Source organism: Ixodes scapularis, unplaced genomic scaffold (assembly GCF_016920785.2).
Source record: "Ixodes scapularis isolate PalLabHiFi unplaced genomic scaffold, ASM1692078v2 PGA_scaffold11__112_contigs__length_91849675, whole genome shotgun sequence".
NCBI lineage: Eukaryota > Metazoa > Arthropoda > Arachnida > Ixodida > Ixodidae > Ixodes > Ixodes scapularis.
In genome coordinates, this window is record NW_024609837.1 from 60,189,236 (window position 1) to 60,214,852 (window position 25,617).

At 47.7% G+C, this 25,617-nt stretch overlaps 1 protein-coding gene across 1 annotated transcript in view; it reads right to left on the reverse strand.

Moving 5' to 3' along the window:
• LOC8036137 (dmX-like protein 2) overlaps positions 1-25,617 on the reverse strand; it is a 131,716-nt gene that overhangs the window by 58,467 nt on the left and 47,632 nt on the right. The window contains exons 23-37 of the mRNA XM_029983147.4: positions 24,617-24,992; positions 22,454-22,700; positions 21,414-21,642; positions 18,824-19,007; positions 17,470-17,811; positions 16,255-16,410; positions 15,722-15,866; positions 15,402-15,458; positions 13,147-13,421; positions 9,292-9,389; positions 6,980-7,145; positions 3,486-3,834; positions 1,721-2,380; positions 1,570-1,646; positions 350-506 (exon numbers count right to left, since the gene is read on the reverse strand). Coding sequence (XP_029839007.3) covers positions 350-506; positions 1,570-1,646; positions 1,721-2,380; positions 3,486-3,834; positions 6,980-7,145; positions 9,292-9,389; positions 13,147-13,421; positions 15,402-15,458; positions 15,722-15,866; positions 16,255-16,410; positions 17,470-17,811; positions 18,824-19,007; positions 21,414-21,642; positions 22,454-22,700; positions 24,617-24,992 — 3,518 coding nt within the window. The remainder of the gene's footprint in view (positions 1-349; positions 507-1,569; positions 1,647-1,720; positions 2,381-3,485; positions 3,835-6,979; positions 7,146-9,291; positions 9,390-13,146; positions 13,422-15,401; positions 15,459-15,721; positions 15,867-16,254; positions 16,411-17,469; positions 17,812-18,823; positions 19,008-21,413; positions 21,643-22,453; positions 22,701-24,616; positions 24,993-25,617) is intronic.

The following is a 25,617-nucleotide window of genomic DNA, read 5'->3' on the forward strand; positions in this document are numbered from 1 at the left end:
AAACATATTAAAATTAACTGAGTTTAGAAGTGGACGAGTGGGAGGTTGGAAACAACTTTAACGAGTTTAGCTGAATTTTCGTTCTAGCGTGGTGCACGGTAGTAAAAGACTGAGAATCTATTCGATTGGAAAATATTCAGCCAAAACCACTACTCACTTTGAATTCACTACAAACTCAAAATCTACCATTTGCACATAGCAAAAAGGCATGTTTTACGTAAGAACAAAGTTGTAAGTTAGCATGCAAGACAGCACCACAGCTCCCCCGGCGTTGCCAAAGAACAGAATGAAAGGTATCCGTAGAACAACACCCTCCCGGTGTAAGTCCCCATGCCACAGAAACACACACCTGAGGACCCTGTTGGGGGAACCATGGTAGCACCGTACTGGCACAGCTCCTTGAGTGCGGCCACGCAGCGCTCCAGCCACAGGTACAGCTGGTGCCTCAGCTGGCCTCCATCCACCTCAAAGCCAGTGGCCAGTGTGCTCAGCTCCTCCATCATGATCTGTAATCCAGCGGGAAGTCAGCCGGCTCCAGTGGGCATCTGGTGTCTACGTTGAAGTTGAGGAATTCAGCCAGTGTAGAACCACCGCTAGCCTGGAGTCTTTAACGCGCACCACGCAGTAGTGATACACAACCACACACCGGTACGATGCTCATCCAGATCGAAACGGGCAGGGGTGGGGATGGAACCCAGGATCCCTGGGATCTGAGCGCAAGCTTTCACTCCTCGTGGTCCGAGCTCCAGCGCGTTAATAGACTCGGCCACCAATCCCCCCACTAGTACATGGTAAGTCAGCGCAGAACATACCAGATGAATCGCCGAAATCCAAAGCTGATTCCCCATGGTACCAATTTGCGCAGAAAAAGTTTGATCACAATTCAGGACATCAATCATCAGCAATTCATTGGTTTTGATAACCTTAAGTTCCAAAAGGTAAGCGATTGCATTCCGGAAGGCAACTTAATGTTCCTCGAAAGCCATCATCGCCGTAACAGCATAGCAATTTTTACGCATTCGTTTATTTGCCGTGAAGTTACGAATGGTGCATTTATTTTTTTTGTTTTTAAGTTTTAAATGCTTGGCATGAAGGGATTGTCCATTCTGTATTCACTGCCGTTCTCCTATACAGCATCTATTATCTCTCCCTCTCTTTTCCTACTATGGGGATTTCTTTCAAATTTTATAGAGATACTTTACTATAGTAGAAGGCAGGTTAGACATGCAGTAGAAACTCCGTCTCCAGCATGAGCTTTCTACCTTCAATAACAATTCGGTGTCTCATGAGAACACACAGCCAAAGCATGATGGAACAGAAGATGAGAGCATGCTAGAGACGGAGCTTCTATTACATTCTTAACCTATCACCAACTATAACTGCATAAAAATTTCTTTGTATACATACTGACGAATCAATAATATCATACCTTACAATATTAATGACACACTAGTAGGAGGCAACTTAAGGATGATCAGAAATTTGGCTGCACACCAAGGTTCATCTGTTTTTCCGTGCCGCCAATAACCAATTGTCATCAATGATTTTATGTTGGCAAACGTTCCCCACCTTCAGGCAGGCCATGAACTTGAGCTGCTGGGCCATGATGTCCAAAGTTTCCACCCGGTTCTGAGACTGGGCATCCTCTGAAAAAGGATGAATACAAAAACAATCGCAAAGTCAAACTTCTCCAAAAAACTCCCTATGTTGATCGACTAACCCGACGCGTCCTGCTGCTTTAAACTCTTGTTCCCGGCGTCGTCTTCGACGTCCGCCGCCAACGGCTGACTCCAGTCGAAGTTCGACGCCCGTTGCGTCGCTGCCACGCCCGACGGCTGGCTCCAGTCTAAATCTTCCTCCTTCTGGACACCGCCCGTGCTCAGCGGCTGACTCCAGTCAAACTCGTCGGCCTTCTGAGGCTTCTCCATGCTCAGCGGTTGACTCCAGTCAAACTCGCCGGCCTTCTGAGGCTTCTCCACGCTCAGCGGCTGACTCCAGTCGAACTCCGACGCCTTCTGCGCCTCGTCCAACCCGTTGGCGAGGTCTTCCCGATTTCCCGTTGACCCCTCTTCGGCGAGAGTCGCGTCTTCGTCGAGGATGCAGTTGGGGAGGCGCGATAGAACCTCGAGGGCCAGGGGCGGGCAGCCGGCGCGGAAGTGCGCGTGGCTCGTGGTGAAGAAGAGGCGGCGCTCGAGCGGCGTGATGGTGTCGCCACCACCCGTGGCCAAAGTCTTTGAGACCGGGCTGCCAGGCTTGAACCCGGAGAGCAGGACGGCGCGTCCCTGGCGGCGCCGGTCGCTCATCGACTTGGCCAGGTGGCGCCGCACCACCAGCGGGTGCGTGCGGAGGTACAGGTAGAAGTTGAACACGCCGGGGTCGGCTGCATGGAAGTTTTAGGGAGTTTCAGCCGGTTGTTCCAACAACAGTATGTGATACTCTGCTGGCGATAGCAATTGATGGGGTTTTTTTACTGAACAGAATTTGCTATTGAAAGGATGTGGAACATGATACGTGAGGAAGAAATTGTGAATATATAAACGACCCCTCTTTTACTTCGTCGAAGCACCTCTTCTTTAGGGGCATCGCATATTTTTTTTCTGAAATGCCGCCGCGCATAAACTCCGACCCTGAAATGCTTTTGTGGAAACTAAATTATTCTACTAATACGCAGTTCCTAACCCATACTTTAGAGCCCCCATAAAGAGGGAAATGTCAGCACACTGCTACCACATCTAACTCCGTGCGGCACAACACCATTGGTCATGTGTGCCGTAACATCAAACCATGAGAGAGTCAGCCATGGAATAGCATCAGGAGTGTCAGCCACATAAGAGTTTCAAACTATGGGAGAGCATCACCAACCGATGTTGCATACACTCCCTTTGTGGCCATAGGAGAGCTTCACACAATAAGAGAGCATCCACCATGGGTGAGTTTCAAACAGTGAAAGAGCATTAGCAACTGAGCTGAACTCTCTTCCTCACACTTTCTCCGTGGCCATGGGAGAGCTTTATTTTATAGGAGAGCATTAGCCATGAGAGAGTGTCAAACCATGGAAGAGCATCAGCAACCGAGCTGCACTTTCTTGCTCACACGCACTCAGTGGCCTTGCTTGCTAGGGCACGACCAACGTGAGCAAGGAAGGTTTGCGAAGGGTTCCCACATAAGGAGAAAAACAAAGGGAAAGGAGAATATGAAACCGCCCACTCTGATTGGAGGGATTAGTGGGTAGACGCAAAGGCTAGCTCTCTGCCCCTCAATCTCCCCACCTATCAGCGTCGTCTGTTCCTCGCGCGGTATCCCGCCGATGCCAGCATTTGAATGTTGAGCCTTTGCATCTATACTCCGACATCCCCTGCATGCTCTCCTCATCTCCACTCCCTCAGCTTCTCTCTGCACAACATTATCGCTTTCACAGTCGATGTCGAGTCTAAGGAGCTCGGCAAAAGACCGACCCCTAGACCTCGACCCAAATGTCTCCGAACCTGTGTCCGCAGGCACGTTGGGCACGGCTCCTTTCCCCGTGGGCGCGGTCACCGGGGTGGAGGGCGGCTGCACCTGGGCGCTGTTCCTGTGGTGCTGCTGCCCCACGTGGGTCTGGAGCAGCGTGGTGAGGGCCTCCTCGTAGCGCTGCAGCAGCCACAGCGCCATCGAGCGGAAGAAGGGGTCCGGGTGGGCCAGGGCCAGGGACGAGGACGCGGCCCCCTCGGGCTGGCCCAGCACCTCCACATCGAGGAGGCGCTGGAGGTGCTCCGGGGTGGAGTCCAGGTCGCCCTCGTGTAGCCTCACCACTACCATGGCCAGCTGCAGGTCTTCCAGTTTGTTCAGGCACACCTAAAGGGGGTTGGTAAAAAAAACAACACAGTGTCTCTTATGTTATCTTTAAGACGACTTGAAGGCGAAAGCCCAAGCCCCGATGCATTAAAAACAGACACATGAATTACGGATGTGGCAGAGGTGTATTGCGTCGGACTACTGAATGAAAGGTCGCTGGTTCGACGCAAGCCGAGGGGCAAGAGCGAAAGAAAGGGGTGTGCAAATACTCGAATATACAAATTCAAATCGAATAGCAAGTTCCCGAATAATACTCTTCATGAATCGAATTCCTAGTATTCGGTCACTCGAATATTCATAATATTCAGCCAAAGACGTGCGGTCAGCGCGGAGCTGACAAAAGAGCAGTTTTTTGTCTCGATGTTAGCGTCGTGATGTTCAACAAACCATGCGAGAAATTAATAAAGCTTGGACTTGGGTTTGGGCTAGCTTTTTCCTCCTGAAAAGGAGGAAAAAGAAAAGAATAAACAGTTGTTAGTCTGCGCCCATTTGTGTTCGTTGTGTTTCTCCTCATCTCAATGTAAACTCATCCTTTTCATTTTCAATTTTTTAGTCACGCGTTTGTTCTGTAGAACTTCGCAGCGCAGCACGTCTATCAATATGCGAGAAACACCTCTTGGTCCTACCATTGCACAAAAATCTAATGCACAAGTTAGAAAAAGAAAGGCAACGAACGCCACAAACTTTATAGCACCCAGATTTACTCATGATCGTGACGCAATTTAACCTTGAATCACAACCAAAACATCCCGTTTGCGCCGCTTCCAGAGAGGAATTGTTGGGAGGCCGGAATTCCACGCCATGCCTAACTCTTTTCACGAGTAAAGCCCCTCGTTTCAAATTGAAGCGCCGATGTAGAACACACTTGCCACACTCACAAAAATTGGCGACTGCAAGATCACAAAAAGTAAACTACGTTAACTTTTTAACCAGCCGAGTTGTCGTCATCGTTTCGGTCATTCTTTCGGAACTGCAAGCCACAAATTCTGATTTGGAATGAAATGGAACGGAAAAATAGTGTGCCTAGATTTGAAAGGGTTTCCAACTGTTCGATAGCCGCATTTGAATTACGAACTGCGAGAAGGCGACGAAAGGACGTAAGCGTCGATTGGGCAGGCGTCGTCGCTCTTTCGTTTGCTCGCCTTCTTCCCGCGCGACTACACAACACATGCGCACTTACAACAAATCTGCGCTGGAGCCATTTCTGTGGTTTCAGTTTTACTTGCTCCCTCTTTTAGATCTAGGCTCTCTAAAACAGGATAGACGGACAGAGGAATGGATGCATAGCGGCAGTTAGACGGTGATTTGCGCCACCTAACCACATTATTTTTAGGGGTGAAGCTCCTTAGGGTCCAGCCTTGTCCATCCGGCGTCCGTGCTCACACCGATTGCCATCCCATCTGCCTTCTTAAAAAAAGAAAAAATGTTTGCGCAGTCGACAGGATTCGAACCTGTGCGGGGAGACCCCAATGGACTTCTAGTCTATCGCCTTAACCACTCGGCCACGACTGCGGGACAAGTAGGGGGCTCTGAGATGTGGTAGTAACTCAAGAGCTGGGGACGTCATGGATGAAACGTAACATGTAGCTGCTCAACGTCTATACAGGAGAGGGCGCTGCGGTCAAATGCTGAAATGCGTATATAACCACGTTTCCTACAACACATTCTCTTTCTGACATGGATGAAAACGAACGAAAAGCTCGGCATGCTGCGGCTCAGCGTATCAGCACCACCAGAGCTTCGCCCCAGTCAACATCATTCACCACGTAGAGATGCGGTCATTTTTTTTTTTTCAGAACTTTTATATATTTGAGCTTTTGTTCCTTACGAGATGCATATTCTGCACCAAGCACATAATCTCCACATATAATAATCTCATTAACAGCACACTTTGAAAAATTCCTTCCAATAAAATCACTATTCAAGATTCTATTCAATATTCAATTCAATATTCAACTTTTTTTACTTAATTCGATTGGGTATTCGATTTGATAACTACTACTGTAAAACCCTTAATGTTCGCGAGCCCTCAATTTTCGAGAATTTCACGAATTGAAGAATTCGCGAAATTTAAGGGCGCACGAAAATTTCGGTCCTTAGGATTTTCAATGCAGGCATCTGGAATTTGCGAAATTTAGTGGTCGCGATTATGTCATCTGTGACCGATTCACGAAAAATAGGGGCCGCGAAAATAAAGGGTTTTACAGTATTTGGTATTCGCACACCCCTCGCGAAATTTCGTTTTGGAGGAATATAGCGCCTCCACCAATTTTGGCACAAGCAACGCCATCTCGTGGTCCAGTGGCGAACCGTGGGTTTTGGTACCTCTCGTGTCGCCAGTTTTCATACCTCTTGTGTCTCGACGTGTTTTTGCTCAAGGGCTTTGAAGGTCGACTGAACGCTGAGACATACAAGGCTTTCGGCCTAAAAAAATAAACGAATCCGAGTGCATTTAGGCTACGGCGTGACACGTGCCGTAGCGACGGGAAGTCGGCATTTGAGTAACTTGCCATCGTTGTGGCGTCGTCGTTTCTGGGCCTCTTCCCGAGCACGATTACGAAGATTCTCACGCCGTTTTCGTTTCTCCTTTTTTTTATTCCGCTCCTGTGCCTGTCTACGAAACCAGCCTCCTCGGCACGCTGTAACCGAAGGTCGCATTCTTCGGACCCGCTACAAACTTTCGGCATTTTAGTCGTAAGGAGTGCAAGTTTGTTTGCTTGGACGGTCGTGCACACCACTCGTAGCTACCGTATCTACTTGTACACCTTGTACGTTCGTGTAAATCGCGCACCCCGTGCCGTTCTGTGCCAGTTTGCCAGCTGCGTCCCCAAACACACATGAGGCGAGCTCGGGAAAGTTGGTGTGTCCGCGAGAGGAGTCGGAAGGACGCAACTGTCGGGGCTGCCGAGTCACACGAGACGGAACGCACGTGCATACACAAACACATGTGCAAACGGCACGCGCGTATGCACGCATACGTGCGCGCATGCGTTCAGTCTCTCATTGGCACACAAACACACGCATGCACGCACCCCATTTCTCTGCCAGAAGCCCGACTTCCCCAGTTGGGGTTTCCCAATGAACCGACCCGCCGTTGTGGAAGTATGCTCACCCGTAAAGTACAAATAGGAGCGAGAGGTCTCACCTGAACGGCGTCCTTGACGGAGCCGGCCAGGAGAAAAAAGGCAGCGGCGTGTTCGAACTGTTGCTTCCCGAGAAGGACGTACGCATTCTTGAGGGCGGCCTTTCGCCAGCGGTCCTGAACGAAGTTGTTCTGGAAGAAGTCCGACATCCGCTTGTCGCTCACCGACCTGCAACAACAACGAGAAAAAATGTTGACCCTTTCTTGCATTACTGCAGTAAAGGAGGCCATAACACAGTATGTATTGTCTCTCGCTTTGCAATGATGCCGCACAAAGGAACTTGGCATGCATTTTGTGCCTCAACGGCGCGAACATTGCCGCGCATAGGCCAGTAGCTCTCTTGTTTCGAGCAGCACCTCTGGCGAGAAAAATGTGATACTTTTAGAGCGCGTTTCGATTGCATGTCGTTACGCTCCCTTCCATTGCTCACGGGCGCTGCGAAAGAAAACAGAAGAAGCAAAACAGCCGAAAAGGATGCATCCTTGAGATTTCGAGAGAGCACAGAGGCCGTTTTATTTCTTTAGGCACTCCGTTAGTGCACATGAACAGGCACCGACAAAGGCCCACATTCAAACGTGGCACGCGCATTATCATATGCTATGGTGCTGCCTTCATGGTCACGTCCAGAAAGCGCTACAGCCAGCATTACGAGGGCACACCTTGAGGACGCACTCGCACCCCCTGGCCAAGAGAAACAGGCCTATGGAGTCTCCAAAAGAAACGCCTGTAAAAGCTAGTGCCCCAGCAGGAAAAAATTGCAGTTAATTTCTGGCGACGTGTGAATAGTGGATTTTGAGTTTGAACCGAATTCAAAGCGAAGGGTGGTCTTGGGCGAATATTTTCAAATTGAATATCGAATGGTTTCCCCAAGCTTTCTGCTAATGTACCGTGCTTTGTGGGAGACGGGGGTGGAAGACGACTGGGCGGGGAGCATGTGAGAAGCGGTGGGCCGAGGAGACACGAGCTGGCGAGTGACGGAGTGTGCTGCGCAAGGCTGGGGCCGGTGGGAACGACAAAGCCGGTCTGGCCCGTGGCAATCCCCGGAGTGGTCCCCCAGCGAGGTTCAAATTGAGAATGGCGAGAACAGCGAGCCCTGGCCAGGCCGGCCCGGGCCACGACGATCCCAGAGTGGTTCCACACCGAGCGATAGCCCGGAACAGCTAGCCTATGCAGCACTGGCATGGGGAGGACGATATGCAGGCCAGGACACCAACTCCGACCGCGAGCTCTGAACGATGGGCGACAACCAGGGTCGGCGGGCCCGGAGTGCCGGCTCTTGAGGATGGGCAACCGGGAAGTAAAGTAAACCTCCTTCTTCTCATTGTGTCTGTCTTCTCATTGTGTTGTGCCACTCCTTGGGAGACGAGCGAAGCACAGACCGATCGAGAGGCGATTATTATCGAGCGACCTTACAGCCTAAACGAAAATCAAGCTGATTTTGTGGAGGTTGTTCCCGAGCTTTCACTTGTCCACTTCTAAGCTCACTTAATTGTAGTATAACTACATTCGTAAACTGGCATGTAAACTACAAATTTGTCGCAGCTATCCTAATCAAGGGTATTTCCAAATCTGCTCTCTACCTACGTGTAAATATTCTTTCTTCAAATTCAAATATGAGAAAAAAAGAACACGCATGAATTATGAATGCAGGCTGTTGAGACATAGCTGCCCAACATCTACTCTCGCATAATCGTGGCCGATTAGCCCCATGGAGTGTGCTCCTCACCGAGCACCTGTGCATTGCGGAGAAGCAACACCTGCAGAGCTCGCGAGCTTCAAGAGTGTCACTTCCCCGCAGTGCAAAAGTACCCGGCGAGAAGCGCACTCAGCAGGACTGACCCGACGTGGTCAACACCTCGAAAAGCACAAATATCACGATTCACCTCAAAGCGAATTGCATATTTGAAACTACTACTCAAAAGTTTGAATATTCGCATGGCCCTATTAATAATTTCTCTTGCAGCCACACCCCAGCTTTGACCCCTCTATTCCGCGACTCCCTGTTTCCCCCGCAACACGTGCTGCATTCTCTTCCCCTCACATCCTCCACACACTCCCACCAAACGTGCAAGCATGCCTGCTTGGCACATCCCAGATAGGAAAGCCCTAGTGCTGTATTTGCCACGTTCCTAACAAAGCCCATCACAAAGCAGGTTGGAAACGAGCATACTGGCAGCGACTTGTGTTTCACCCGTGTTCAACCCTTTTTCGAGTGATGCTCTTCCGTTACAGGAAGCTTGCAGCAAGAAAACTAATACGAACCAGCCCCATGACACATTCTGTGTGTTCAAATGACAACATTAGCGGGTCTCACCTGAACAGCCCGGCCAAAATGTTTTTCTTCTTGAGAGCCATGTAAAAGAGGGCGGCGTCCAGTGGGTTGGAGTGGGCTTGGAACGAGCTCTTTGCCAGCTGGGGCAAAAACAAAGGGTTGCATTGGGGTTCACATCGTCAACAAAGACACAGAGGTACGGTGATCCCACGAACTCGGCCATTCCAAAATATTGGTTAGGTCGAAAGATTTTCTTGTCGTGGAATGAACTCCCATAGGCATAATGTATTTACTCATAGCTTGTCTCTAAAGGTTTTCAGTAGTGATGGGCCAAACTTTTGCCAAATCGAAAATTCAGAGCCGAACCTTGAGATTCAGTAAAGCCGAAGTTTTGCCAAACTTTACTAAAGATTCCACAAAGATTCGGCAAAAATACCTCACTGCCAAGCTTAAAAGTTGATATTTTGGTTTTTGGGTGAAAAAGTTTTTAGGCTTTTTTAATGCACATTGACACATTTCTTACTAAATAAGGTGATACTCTGCAAGATAAATTTTATCAGTGTCATATCTGTGTGTTTACTGGCAAATTTACGGTGACTTTTTGCAGAAGTGGTGTGACAACAAGGTCGGGTAGTAGCGGGCACAGTCACGAATCGCGAGTTTAGGTTTTGTGGCCTCATCAGCGCTGTACATTGTTAAAATAAAGGTGGTAACACAGGGTTCTTACTTTCTCTGTGAGTCATTGTTTTGTGCGCGAAAATGAATGCAACGGTTACTAAGCCTTCCCCAAAAGAGATAATGCTTCACGCTTATGTAGCAGAGTCAGCAGCTCGTTTGGTTCACACGCAGGTGGCTCTGGTTCGATTCCCGGCACTGCGTGTCGTTTTATCTCTCTTTATGAAAATAGAACATTCAAGAAGGTTGGAGAACTGTTTAGCCTATTCATGTTCAGAGTGCATGGTTCGAAAAGGATTGAGGCAAAATATTCAAGGCTCCCATGGAAGCTTATACGAAGCTTTGCCGCACCGTACAAATCAGTTTTCACCTGCACTCAATCCTGCCGCTACGGCTGTTCTTCCCGTTCAATTATACTTTGTTTGGGCATAAGTTTGCCTCCTTATTTAGTGATTCATCACCTCATCTGTCGTCATTCGTGACACTAACAATATTATTGTAAATACTATGCATGTTTTTCGATTTCAGTAACTTGACGCCAGCTTTGCATGGAAGTGTGCGTCCCAGATTCACAATGCCTCGTTCTTAGCTTTTAAAATGCTGGTTTCTTATGTTAGGACAGATGCGGATGTTTAGGAGGACGGGAAAAGCTAGGAATGTCGGATGTGCAACGTCGAGCATGACAGTTTCACGTTTAGTTTTATATAGATAGATGAAAACCGTGAAATAACGCTGATTAAAAAGCAATATTATTTTGTTTTGGCACAAACCGTACTTGTGAGCCAAAAACAGGATTGCTATAATTGTGAGGAGTGCTTTGAAGTACTAGTCAGTCAATGTTGGAACTACCTCGTTGCATCACTGGAAAGATCAATGTAATATCACATTATCCAGAACGTACTTGCGCAGTGGGCCGCATCGATTCCTGGCCGATCTTCTGTTCTTGAGGCACAAAGTATTGAAAAGAACCTGATATGTGTTGCTAGCATCTCGCGGCTACGCTCAGCTATATAATGTGACTACGCATATAAGAACTCTCGTACGAAGTCCAACCACCGAAACCCGCTCGCACCCATCAAGTTTCATTCGCGGAGGAGAACGGCTGTTACCAGGGTCTTCAGACTCTCTCAACCTGCGACAAAGTGTGCACCTCGCTGCGCCATTTACTTATGTATTAAACAAACGCATATAACCGGAGTTTGTGAAATTCACACTCACAAAGTCTGACAAACGCAGTTACCATATACTCCGCACCTCGCCGTAACCACTGGTAGTACTACACTCTACGATGGTAACCGCACCACCACACAGCGTCCATTTGCAATGCCGTGGCCCCATCAACCCCCTCGCACAGTCGCGTTCGCACGCGTGCACAATGTTTGTTGAATCTTTGCTGAACTCTCCTTCAAAAGTTTGGTAAGTGCCGGACTTCGCTGAATCTGAAGTTCGACAGATTCGGTCCATCACTAGTTTTTAGAAGGGTCCTCAGACATTTCGAAATCTTGTGAAGAAAAATTTAAAAAGTTTGGGCACAGCAAACAATAAACACAGTGGCCCAAACATTAACTAACAAACCACCACTAATCCAAAAAAAAAAGTTTTCATTGTTGTGTGCACAACAACGTGCAAAACAAAACAAAACAAAAAGTTCCATGTTCATGCACGTGACAACGTGCGGAGCAGCATGCACCTCAAGGATGTTTCTCGTCTTCCTTTTTTCCTTTTTTCTCCCAAATCTTGGATTGGCAAGCGGAGGGTTCGGGACCCACTGTTTCCCTTTCCCTCACTCTCAATGTTATCGTCTTCACTTTTGCATCCTTGCTTCCCAGTTCTGCCGTCTCATTGCATGAGTGTTGTTTGTTTGTTGCAGTCGTTTTGTTCTCCCCACGGTGCCGTGTGAGCAAGTGTCAAGTCCAGTGACGCGATTGTTAGAAGGGTTCCATTTGCACAAGGTGCGATTGGTACAAAAAAAATATTTGCTTCTTTGCTGGTCTTGAAATTCCGCTTATCTCAAATTTGTTTCCAGTTTCTTCGAGTTGACGAGGGTTTACTGTACTGTCTTATCGACACACGTAACAGACCAGGGGCTCTAGACTCGTCGAACACACCATTGGAGCTGAAAGTTGGCGGAGTACGTCGATTGGACTCTGGTGACAAGAGCACAGCGGCGGCGTCACCAGAGTCCAATCGGCGAGCTCCATAGACTCGGGCTTCTGCTTTGCGTCTGACGTGCCCAGGGACCCAGCAAGTGGACATCCTCTACCAATACCCCAGATAGGTGACCATGACTCAGTGAAGCCGGATTTTGCAGAGTGGTGTCTGTTCCACTTTTAGCAGATCTTTCTGATCTTCTTTCTCAAACAGTCCAGTGCTTTAAAGCAAATGTTATGGTTTAAGTGCCAGAGGAACGAAGGGCATCTGGCACATCCTAGCAAAAATCTTTATAGTTTAATGTAAATTATGGGGAGTTTACTTCATATGTAACCAAAATCTCAGTCTCATGACGCCTTCTACAAAACTAAGTCGCCGTCAGATCACAGATGCCTCAGCGGCGACTCCAACCTACCGACAGGGGTGCAATGTCACTGCAAAGCATTTCGTCTGAGTCTATTCAAGGCACTATTATATATATATATATATAAGCAGTCTTCCTGTTCTTGCAAAACAGTATTAAAAAAACAAAGGCCTTGGGCAGGTTTTGAGTGTTAAACATGCCTCTGGCACGCTTAAAATTAAGTGTTTCACGGAGTTACAAACGTTACTTTGAGAAAAGAAATGTATTTGGGACCTCGTAAATGCCGTAAATCCCACTCAAACAGGCACCACTAGGCTCTAAGCACCCTTTCTTGTTCAAAAAGAGCAACAACCAGAAGCGCTCAAGTTCAAAGTCACTTATAACCGCAGGTAGGCTAGAACTAGAAAAGAAACTTCCGTGGGACCTTTCTACAAGCTTCTTTCTTTTTTTTTCGAAGATAGATACTTAGTGAAATACACTACCAACATTCTCTTTAAATTTCTTGGTGGTAACAAAACGAGGCATGCCTGGAATCGACGGTGCTCAAAATTTAGATGATGGGATTGCGCTGCAGGCATTATGCAAACAATCTCGAAGTGTGCACAATCCTTTCCCATCAAAGAATCGCCAAAATACATCAGAAGAGAACAAAGCTTAACAATGTGCCGGGACGGGCCAAAGAAATTGAAAATAAATAAAACTGAGACCTTCTCAACGATTCTGCGGAGCAGCTGGTTGGAGCGTATCCACCAGCCGAGGCCGAGCTCCCTCAGCTCGGCCCAGCGTAGGGTGGGCTTCTGCAGGCTGGGGATCAGCTGCACAAGTTCCTCCTGGGTCTCCGAGTGAAAGGCCCAAACCAGGTTGTGGGAGCCCAGGCCCTGGCGCTGAAGCTGGGCCCGGTGCGCCAGCGGCAGGCACCGCACCAGGTACGTGTGGTGGCGCACCGCCAAGAAGTAGCGCAGCCCACAGTCGTCCAGGGAGTCTTGGGAATAACCGGTGGAGTTGCCTTCAGCTATGGCGCTGGGAACATGGCTCCGATTGGCGTGTTTACCGCATCCTCAAAAGTGGTCCTTCGAATTCCACCCGATGCATTTACCGCGTCCTCAAAAGTGATCCCTCGATTTCCGCCTGATGACATCGTAAAAGTGTCATGCTGTCACACGACACTTGTTATGCTGCCGCCATGTCATGGCAACAGTATGACAGTGTCGTGCTGTTGCAAGACACAGCAGAGCCGCATGCGGCAGACGCCTCTTCCACTGAACATCACCCTGCAGCCAGACGGTCGACGGAAACCAAAGCAGACGCAAGATGAGACGCCGCGACGGCAGCGACTCTCGTGTTTGCTTGCCTTTTTCACCGGCATTTCTACAATTAACCACCAGGATCGCGACATCTGTCGGCATGGCACGCTGGCCCCTGCGACAGAATCTGTCGCCAATTTGGGACCACTCTCAATGCGTGAATGGGACAGAACGGTAAACACACCAGTTGAAGGCACATTTCAGTACCCGTAGTTTGGCCGGGCGGGGCCCTGGGCCATGGTGAAAAGACGACGCAGGAGTGGTGCAAACGGCTTCAGTGACAGGCAGATTGGTCGTCAAAACGAGAAAGAGCTTTACGCGACGGCACGATACTCCTCTTTAGTTTGCCGCCGCAAGGCAGTGAAGCAAACAAAAAGAAGTGGCGCAAAAGATATCACTTCAGTGGCATTGATTATCAGGTCGGTCCAGACATACAACAGCCCAACAAAAAAGAAGGCGGACATATTCTATGTCCGCCTTTAAAGAGGTACTAAATCAGTTTTCAAGTTCCTCTCTCAATCTATGCACCGTAAGCATCAAAGAAAACTCGTAACTACAAATGTGCATAACCTTTTTTTCTCATAAAAAACGCAACCAGACGTCTCAACACGGCCGTTTTTCTGTCGAGATGTATCTAAAGAAAGGTGTAATGCAATGTTTGGTTGCGTTTTTAATAGGAAAAAAGTCTACACATGATTGTCACTTTGGTTTTTCTAGGATGCCTAAGGCACTTAGATTGCATTCGCACCATGAAAAGAAGATGTAGAAAAATGCGTTAGTAACCCTTTATTTGCTCTCATGAGCTTGAGGTCATCATTTCTCCTGCATCAAGCAAGAAGATTCCCGTGTTGTTTAAGAAAGGGCTACGCAAAAGAGTCATCTTCTGAACCTTTGTCCTAATATGAATGAAATTTACGGCATATACTGGCAGTTGCAAGGCAGAATGCAGTGCAAAGTTTTATCCCTGTACATGCATTGTAAAAAAGATTATAGCCATTTTTATCAGCAACACACTGACATTGTTTAAGAAAACTATTGTTAGAAACCTAATGTAACGCCCAAAATCCAGAATGCTTAGAGAGTGCAACTGTGAAAACAAAATTTCCATAAAATAATTTACTTTATGCTAACATCTCGCTGAAAATTTTAATAAATTTGTTGCCTTTTATGTTATCAACAAAATCTTAAATTCTTTTATAAAAGACATCCACAAAGTAAACAAGCACAGCCACAGTTGCATTGCCCGTTAAATTCCAGTTAGGAAAAACAATGAGTGAGCCTTTCCTTTTGTCCCATTACTGAATGATAGTTTTCAAGTGAAATTTATGCCAAAAAGTGGAATGGAGAAAAACAAGCTCAAAATGCTCGAACCTCTATTTTTTCTTTAGCATTAGCACACCGAAAATAATTTATAAAGAATATAACTATGGAGTGTAAACGAATGACACTTTCTGGGAATACTCTCTAGATGCTGGTGGATATAAATATAGAATTTTTAAAAATCAACTGTTTTTGCAGAAATTAATCTTTTTTTCTGGGTAGTGTCTCACCTCAAGTCACCCACAACTGCATTAAAGATCACAATATTTTATCAAAGCTTTCTTCGAGACATTTACAATAATGTAGGTGATTTGACACGGGTTTTCTTTGAAACTCACCAGGAGTGGCCTGAATGTCCATTTCATAGTTCTGCCGAACGCTCTCCTTTGGCACAGCTGGAAAAAAAAAAATTAAAACAAAAGGTTATACAAACAACGTTCACCGCTGCCACGTCTAATGCATATCCGAGTCATAAGTAACAGCCGACTGACAGGAGTACATCTCTGCAGTGCACCCACGCCCGATAAGAAGCGCACTTAACAGGGTCAACCCGCTGCGACCAACACTTAATGAATACTGCAGTTCATCTCGAAATGAACGTCGGACCTCTCTGGGCATGCTGACAAGGCTACTCTAGAGTAAAAGCGGCGACACCCACTGTGGACAATCTCGGAGTCGAAGCGGTCGGCAAGGGTGGCGTGGAAGGAGGCGATGGTGTCGGCCAGAGCGAGCAGGTGCATTTGGTCCACGCTCGACAGGCCCGGGAGGTGGCAGTGCGTCAGCAGCTGGGTGAGCAGACGAGCCTGGAGAGAACCAAACATTGGGTACCTCCAACATCATCGTAACCTTGCGTGTCTAAAATTTCTTCAACACTCAGGCCGTGGGTTCGCAAGCTAGGCTCCTAGCAACCAAGGCGTTCCCCAGAGTATTTGCACAGGTTGCCAGAGCTCCCAAACTAGTCCTCAGCGTCACATAGCACCATGAAGTCCTCGAGAACAAGCGGCGACACCAACACGGACGTGTCTGCCTATCTCTTGCCGAGCTTCGGCATGTTTGCCACTTGGGGCGATTCGGGCATCAGCTAACAATGACGGCATTGGCGGGCCTTGTCTTTTAGGAGGTATTGCGAGAGCCAACCCCATAAATGCAACCTACGCATTAAAGGAAGTAGAAGGAAACTCGCACTCTCACCTGGCGCATTCCAAAATGGTTCGGGTTCTTGTCAGGTGCAGACTTGTGGCGGTCTCGTAACGGTTTGGCCTTGGGCTGAGCATCCTCCTCCTGAAGGAAGTCTTCCAGGGACTTGTCCTTCTTCGGTGCACTCTCAAACAATGTGCTGTAGTCATGCTGAATGAAGAAATGACGAGGCTCTTATCAGTGCACTATCCCCTATAGCCAAAGGTTCCACAAATTCGAGCAATTTTAGAGGTTCCTCTCGAGCGTTTTTATGAAATTCCATGACCTACGTGGAAGAATACAGTCGACTCGGACAATTGCAAATTTATTATCCGATGTAAATATCAATAGAATACCAAAGAGAAGTAAATATCACGACTTCAATGTGACAGGTTAAAATGAAGTGGACCGACATGGCCAAACTTATTAATAATGTGTGAAGACAGAAGGTGCTGTAGAATGCTATAGAAAGGGTAACAAGCACTCTTGTCAAGTGCAGGATATCAACGAAGTGCTGAAAAAAAGCCCATTTTAGAGTGCAGCTTTTAGGCACCCGTTTCCGGCTTGAGCGGCGTCGGCGTCATGACTGTGAGGTCGTGTGACCCCCCCCCTTTGAGGAGGAGGAGGGGGAGGAGGGAGGAAGAGGAGATGAGGGTAGGAGGTTGAAGGATGAGGAGAGGAGGAGGTGAAGGAGGAGTGGGAAGGAAAAGTAGCAGGCAGGATCACGAGGTGAAGAGGAGAGAGGACGGGTATACCCTCCCCTCAGTACCCTTCCCACCTCCTCCTCCTCCTCAAGAGCTGCGCTCGAATTCAGTGTTACAAGGAGTTGTAAACGAAAGGGTCTCTGATGATGTCCAATTTTCTTTGCACCATTTACATTGCTGCCAATCTCTTCGTCTTCACAAATTCCCTAAAATTCCCAGATTCCCCAAATTCACAGATTACTTAAATTTAGACTCTAAAATTCCCACATTCCCTAAATACCCAAATTCAACTAAATCCCCAAATTGCCTAAAATCCAGACTCCCTATATTTCCCACGTTTTCAAAACTCCCCAGATTTTCTAAATTTCTGATTTCTCCAGGTCCCCAGATTTCTTACAGGCTGCCCTCGGCTATCACATTTTCACACACCCTGGCGGCACAGAGCACGTTTTAAATTGTGCGACCCGAGGTAATCGCAGCCCAAAAGCTGGCATCCATGCACCAGAAGTCCCCAAGGCAACCGTACCTGTTCCTGCGGCGAGGCCACCTCTGTGGCGTCTGCGCCGGGCGAGATGTCCATCCGCCCGAGCGCCGCCAGCTGCGCCGTCTGCTTGTCCGCTGCCAGCAGCGCAAAGAGGGGCAGCGGTGGGATCGACTGGATCTCCACGTAGTCCAGTTGCAGCTCTTCGGGCACCACGTTGCCGCCGTCCTTCGGACTGTGGGTCCCCGACGGTCCGGTGGCGGGCGCGGCCAGGGACAGGGTGCGCGAGCGCGACCACCCTCGCATGCTGTCCTCGACCGCCTCTTCTTCGGCGGCACCCTCGGCTATCCCACCGTCGGCTCCTCCGCCTGCCCCGCCGCTCGGAGCCTGCTCTCCAAATGACCAAAGGACCCATCTCGCAGAGCGTTCGGCGCGTCGTCGATGACACCACAACTACGGTGCCCGAAACGTGCCTACAAGCGGTGTGTACGGCGTCCTGTCCCACCGACACGTCGAAAGTGGTCCCGAAGTGACCAGCCAGAGTGTCATGCTGTCGGATGTTGCAATCCTGGCGGTGGGTCGTAGAAATGCTCGCGAAAAGCACGAGCGAACGTGAGTGTCGCTGTCGTCGCAGCTGTTGCGACACTGCCAGGATCACAGCCGGCGACAGCACTACACTTCCATCGCGTCACCAGGCGGAAATCGAGGAACCACTTTTTACTAAGCAGTAAACACACCGGTCAGAGACACTTACTGACACCATACAGCATAATGCTACAGAAAGTGTAACAGAATCAGTCTTGTCAAGTGCAGGATATAAACGAAGTGCTGAAAAGAAGCCCATTTTTTAAAGGGTCTATAATTGTGTCCACTTTTCTTTGCTCCATATACATGGCTGCCAATCTCTTCGTCTTCACAAATTACCTAGAATCCCCAGATTCCCTAAATCTTCATATTTCCTAATTTCACACTTTTTCTGAAATTTCCCCATTCCCTAAATACCCAGATTTCATGAAATTCCCAGATTCCCTAAAATCTCCAAATTCCCTTAGTTCCCTATGTTCCACGGATTCCCTAGAACTGATTCCCTCAGGTCCCCAGAATCGCTCAAGTCCCCAGAGTCTTACAGGCTGCCCTTAGCTACCACTTTAGTTTACAGAAGGCAGGCGGCAGCATAGTAAAAATTTCAATATAGCCAACGTCTTGCGCAGTTGAGGTTCATCCTTCCAAAAGAGATTAATGCAAGTAGTGCCATTTTATAAGACGCATCGACGGAAATTTGGGAACCGCCGGGAAATTCAACATGTCCGACATCTCTTACTCTCGCAAAAGAAGTTAGTCACCCTTCATGCGCGGTCGCGCTACGTCAATTTGCATTTTGGCACAACAGCGAACTCACCTGTCCCGTCTTGGAGACGCAGCGGACCAGGTGGCTGAGGATGGCCTTGACCCTGCGGATCTTTCCGAAGCCCAGCAGCTCCATGAGCTGCTTGGGGTGGTACTGGGGCAGCATGGGCCAGGCCAGCCGACTCGTCTCAAAGAGGCCCAGGTCCGGCATTGGGCCTAGCGTCATTTCAGACTCTCTGCAGGCAAGGAAATGAATCTGCCTCATCACAAAGTTCTCCACATGGCACTTAAATTAGAAGTGCATCTACACTACAATTTTTTTAACACGAGTTGGATATGAAGAGTAAGGAAAAATGACTCGTGATGTTGAACCAAATATAAAATATGTGTAAAAAACAAATTTTTTTTAGAGACCCCTGAATGTTCAGAGCACGCCTGGACACAAATTGCGAGCTAATTGCCCAAATATTCTTAGTTCTTTCAATATGCAATTACCAAATTGAACAAGATTCGAATAGAAAAATTATATTCAAAATTTCTAATATTTGTACTCCCCTAGATTATTTAGAAATATTTAGGCATGTGCAAATAGTGGATCTTGAGTTTGACGTTAATTCGAGTGAATAGGGATTTTGGCCAAATATTTTCAAATCCAATATCAAGTAGTTTCTCCTTGCACTTTTGCAGCAAGCTTAAAGGGCCCCTGACAAGAAAAAAAAAACTTTTCTTAACAGCCTGGTTGGGACATGCAAGTAAAACAAAATATATTACGCAAAAAAAAAAAAGTTTTTTTAAAGTGATTTCGGTGGCGAGAGATTTATTTGAAATTCTGCGTGCAAAGTCTGTGACGTCATGGAATGGTCATTCGCTCTTTCCACCTCAACGTGAAGGCGAAGCCGATTCACCGCTCCTCCATGTGCCCGAAATTCCGAGAGAAAAAACAAGTGGAAAGGAGGTGACTACCAACTAAACAGAGTCTCGCACCGTCAAAATTGCTAAAAAAAAAAAAATTCGTTTTCGCCTAAAATTGATTTTTTGACATGCATATCTCAACCAGACTGTTTAAAAAAATTTTTTTTTTGTTTTCAGGGTTTTTTTAAACGAAGACCCAACTGAACTTGTAAAGGTTGTTGCCAAGCTTCCACTTGTCCATTGGTAAGATACCGTAAAATACCGGGCAAGCGCCCACTCAAAATTTAAGAGATAATCGCAAAAAAATGGGGGATGGCCGCTTGTCCGGTCATCAATTTTACATATCAATGTACTGTGCATATTTCCTTAGATCTTACAAATTTGGGTATGGGCGCTTAGTGTGGCATGGGTGGATGCACGGTATCCTACGGTAAGTTAATTTTAATCTAACTATATTTATTGAGTGTGGCCTCCAAGTCCAACACCTACATTGAGATGGCAAATAAAATTATGCATTTGACATAAAATTTAACCTACCGCAGAATACCACACATCCACCCATGCCACATTAAGCGTCCATTACCAAATTTGTAAAATATAAGAAAATATGCACAGTACATGTATATGTAAAACTGATGACCGGACAAGCACCCATCCCCCATTTTTTTTTGCAATTATCTCGAAAGTTTGAGTGGGCGCTTGCCTGGTGTTTAACGATATAGAGATGCCATGTTGTACATAATTAACAAGATTTTTAAATATTCTTTCTATATAAAAAATATCTCTTCTTCAATCACGTATGATTAATAGAGGTTGTCGGGGCATCTCTGCTGCGTACTGCAATGTAGATATCAACCTTCACGAAGTTCCCATTCTTTTTTAAATACAATGAGTGTGCGTGTGTACCATCCTGTTTTGGAAACGAGCTTTCTTCCTAAGCACGAGAGTGCAATATTTGTACTTTCTGCAGTGTTGGTCATGTCAGGTTGCTCTTACCAAGCACCGGTGCACTGCAGAGAAGCCACACCCGCGAAGCTTGCAGATAAACTGCAATATTTGTATTTTTCGAAGTGTCGATTGTGGCGGGCCAGTCCCGCTCAGCACGCTTCCTACCGAGCACCGGTGCACTGCAGAGTTGCTTCCCCACAGTGCGCAAACGGCAAAGACTTTCTGCTTACGCTGCTACTCACAGATGGTACCACACGCGCTCGTATCTGCCGGACCTGCTCTCGGGAAATCACCTCAAAGAGGCTTCCATTTTTATGTTGTGCCATCTTTGAGCAACGGCTTCGATCAGGAAGTATTTACCGTTTTCCTTCCCGAGCATAGGAAAAAAACAGGTTATTTTTAGGCCTAATCACTTTCCCGAAACCTACTTTAAAATTTGAGTATAATCGAGGCACCACCCAAATACAACTTTGTGAAAGGTTTCAATTCCCTTCGGTTCATTGGTTTATTAAATAAAAAATACTTTTAAGCCTGCATGGCAAACAGGAGCACCCTGCAGAGAGTATTAAGGTTTTGCGGTACTTGCAGGATCAAACATATGTACTGTGTATCTACAAGAAATGGTCGCTCACAATGTTGTCAAAAGTTTTTCAAATCCAAAACGAAAGGACGCACAAAAAAATTCTTAGGAAAGACACGCAAGACGGAATAGTCTTAGGGCCACCCGACAGGTAGCGTTAGTGTTTTCGCTTAGTTATGGAAGCGTAGAGTGGGATGCTTACTTGGCGGCAGACGCTAGTCGCGCGGAAGATGCGTCCACCCGAATCTTCTTCTTGTCCAGTGCCTGGGACGACGAGGAAGAGGCGTTGCGGGCCAAGCCGAGGGGTGCCCCCGGCCCCAGCCGGAGCTGGGACATTTCCTGAACGCGTCCCAGCAACTCTTCCTCGGGAACCATCCGCACGCGGCACAGGTCCTCTTCTTCCGCCCCACACTGGGGAGCACCCCTCATGCCTGGCACAAAGAGAACCCCCATTTGCAACACTGGGTCGGACCGAAAAACCCTCACGGTTCTGTATACTTTCTCCTTGAGTGAGAAATTTTAATTTATACTGTAAAGACCAGTTATAACGAAGTCAACGGGAATCGGAAATCACTTCGCTATATCCGCTATTTCGTTATAGCCGGGTTCGGTTAACAAGGTGCAAAAGCGAATGGGAAATCGTGATCGCTTCGCTGTAGCCGCTACTTCGTTATAACCAACTTCGTTATAACCGGTCTCGACAGTATTGAACTTTTCACAGTCTAAACACTCCTACAACCAAATGTAACCAAACAACAAACTAGAATAGACAATTAAAACGACAAAATTTGTTTTAATGTGTGGATTTTAAGATGCATAAAAACGACACAGTCTTTTCATGGGCTCTAAATACCACGAAAGGCAGTGAAAATGACGTGTGCTATGTTTCACATGGCCTCTTGACTCTAGCGGATGATGATGCCATGTTTCTAAAGCCCACAAACAAAAGAGTGTGCATGTACGGTTGAACCCAGATATATCGAATTCCAAGGGGATTGCAAAATTGTTTGATATATCGATAATTTGATATACAAAAGAGTGCTAACTTAAGCTCCAAATGAAAATTTGGTGGATCCTCTATAATTACTAAAGAATGTGACATATGGAAGCTGACCAAATGCCGCAGCCAAGAACCGCTGAATACAGTGCGATCCGCTTACGACGATACCGCATATACAATGTACCGCTTATAACAGTCGGTTTATAAAGAACCGCGCTTTTTGATACGTTGGGTCTGCTCACCCTTAGGAGCCCCCTTCTGCGGCCTCCACTGGGAGTAGATGTGCATTTCGCTGTCCATGCCCACCACCAGGATGCCGTCCCTGACCCAGGACAGCTGCATGGGCAGGGCCGGCAGTCCGTCTGCCGTCTCCAGCTTGGTGCAACGGATCTGGAGCCAGCGCACCGCCTCCGCTCCGGCCGCAGCCACGGGCGCCCCCAGGGAGGACATTTGCTTGAGGAGGGGGCGGGTCCCGCCGGAACCCAAACCCTATCCGAAGAAAATAAGAGGGTCCGTCACATCACGATTCAAGACACGTCGAGGCTAATTCACACACGTCGAGGCTAATTCACACACTTGCGCTCGAGTCTGATGGACTGCACTGTTTTAAAGCACAAAACACCTTCCAACGCCCCCAAATCCCATAATTTTGTCCGTCCGCGTATTTCCCGCCAAATTTAGTGGGGAAAATTGACGTCACGTAACTTAAACACTAATTCGGCTTCTTCACTTAGTTTGCTGGGAAAATTGACGTCACGCGACCCGTTACGAGCCCTGTACACCAAAGTAGTTCCCCCACTGAATATAACGGGAAATCTTACATCGCGTCACCAGACATCGAGTGGCGTCTACACGAATTCAACTTCTTCACTGAATTTGGCAGGGAAATTGATGTTCGGTGACTGATGCACCGGCTCGGTTTCTCAGTTAAATTTGCCAGGGAAAATAATACCACGTGATGTGTGCATCAAATTAGTTCCCTGCTCAAGTGACAAAATATAGGCTCTTCCTCACTCCCCAAAACAACTGCACAAAATATTTTTAAAAAAAATTCAAACAATCACTCCTGAAATGCTGTATTTGATGCATTATAAAACTTTGAAACTTTGCTGCCAATTTTTTTTAACACAGAATGCACTTAAGGGCTCGAATCCCTGAGGAAAGCCTGACGGAACGCCACGAAAAAATGTTGCGTGTAAACCGACTTCACGTATGGGATCAAGATAAATCAAGCACTTCTTTTATAAAAGACTAGCCATGTCACGTCATGTCAAATCGCACCTAGAATTCGACGTGACCACGTGGTGAAGTCACAGAAAGTCGGGACACATTCCAAAGAGAGGGAACACAAGGCTCTCCGTGTCAAAGCAGACAGCGAACGCCTGCATTGATTGAGCTATCACTTATAAATTAATCAAAGGGCTCGGACACAAGGCATTTAAGTCTCAGCTGAAGAAGTATACTGTTCAATCAGATAGTTATTAGCTTGGCAAGCAAGCTGCGAAGCCAGATGCTGAGTGTACATAGTCCCACTTTAAAAGTGTGCTTTCCCCCTAAGCACACGACCGCAATATTTGGGCCTTTTGAAGTGTTGATAGCGGCGGGTTAGCCCCCTTTGAGTGTTCGGTGCACTGTGGAGTAGCAACACCCACACAAGCGAGCTCTGCGGGTGTTGCTTCTCTGCAGTGCACCAGAGCACGGTGAGAACCACGCTCAACGGGGATAACTCACCACGATCGACGCTTAAAAAAACATGAATATCACAATTAATCTTGAAGAGAATATCGAATAGCGTATCATTCGAAATAAAATCTGAAAATTTAAATGTTTGCACGACTCTAGAAAGTAAAAAAAGAACTAAATAAGCAGACAACAAAAACTTGAGCGCATTTATGCTATCACTCAATGTATGTCAAAGCAACAGCAGCTTGACGCTCCTGTGATTCGCTATCATTGTGGCCTCCTCGTCGCTTCTGCACGTCCTCCTAGACATGGATTTAAGGATTTCACACCATTTCCGATTCCGCTTTTGAATCCATCCCCATGCCCGATCTGCGCTCCGCCTACGACGAGCCTAATCGGTGAGCCGTAACCGAAAGTCGTGTTTTTCGGACCCCCACAAACTTTCTGACTTCTAGCCGTACGGCGTGCAAGTTTGCCCACTCGGAGGGTCGTGCACGTGCGCCGGCACGATGAGGGTTCGGCCGCGGCCACTGTCAAAGTGAGAACGGCATCTCTTTTGAACGCCTGGCCTTCGGCATGCACCCGCTACTTTTCGATGCAAACTCCAGCCCCGGCGCGCTCGCTTGAGCCGGCAGGAGCTTCCGCATAGGACGACCGCGTTTCCATTCGCGGCCGTCGGTGCAAAAGAAGCGCAAGAGAGGCGTAAAACACGAGATCCTCACCCTCTGCTCGAGGCCCCCGCCCCCCTGCTGGATGAGGTCCTGCGACACCGGAGTGAAGAGCAGCACCCTCGACCCGACCGCGACCGTGAGCACGTGCGAGCCGTCCTCCGACGACACCCAGTCCAGCTGCACCAGCGACTTGTGCACCAGCGGGCACTGGTTGCCCTGTTCGATGACGGCCCGACGCAGCGTGTGCAGCGTTGCGTAGCTGGGCACTGCCAGCAGCCGCTGCAGGGACCCCGCGGGGGGACCGCTCAGGTCCCCGTCCGAGGTCAGCCGCTGAACGAGCGTGTCGGCAGTCTTGCGGTGGCGCAGCGTCGAGTCCATGAGTGGGGCAAGGTCGACGCCCGGCGCCGTCTGGTCCATGCGTGCTAGGCTGCAGGGGGAAAGCAGAGGGCGAGGCCAAACCCTCGTCTGTGAACCGAGCCACTCGAGAGGCTATATTTTGAAAGGCGCAGCAGAAAGCAGACAAAAGTGTATGCAGAGCACAAGTTCGTCTGCTCCTTGCACAGGGGTTGCAATGAGGTCAGAACGCCGAGTTCTTATTGGCTGATTGAAAAGAAATAGTGGGTAGACCTCGAGGCATCTAGCATTTAGGTCTACCCGCTATCCTTTCAATCAAAGCCCATCAGAACTCGGCGTTGTTCAGACGTCACCGCAACTCGTGCACAAAGAGCAAACAACTTGCTTTCCAAATAGTTTGCTGTAGTTTTGACCCCTAGTAAGGCAGCCTTTTAGTAGTACGAGCGCAATTTATGCATTGCTGAGACATGCACTGGGCTCGTTCGATTTACGTGCACCTCCTGCACTGAGCATTTACAAAGTTTAAGAATGTTAACCAAATGTTTACAAAGTTTGTTAACAATGTTAACCAACTGTTAATGTAGTTTGTTAATACTAAAAAATTGTTAACAAAGTTTGTTAGCATCATTAAACAATTGTTAACGAAGCTTGTTAACAAATTTGACAGCATGTCTACAAAGTCAGTTAACAATGTTAAC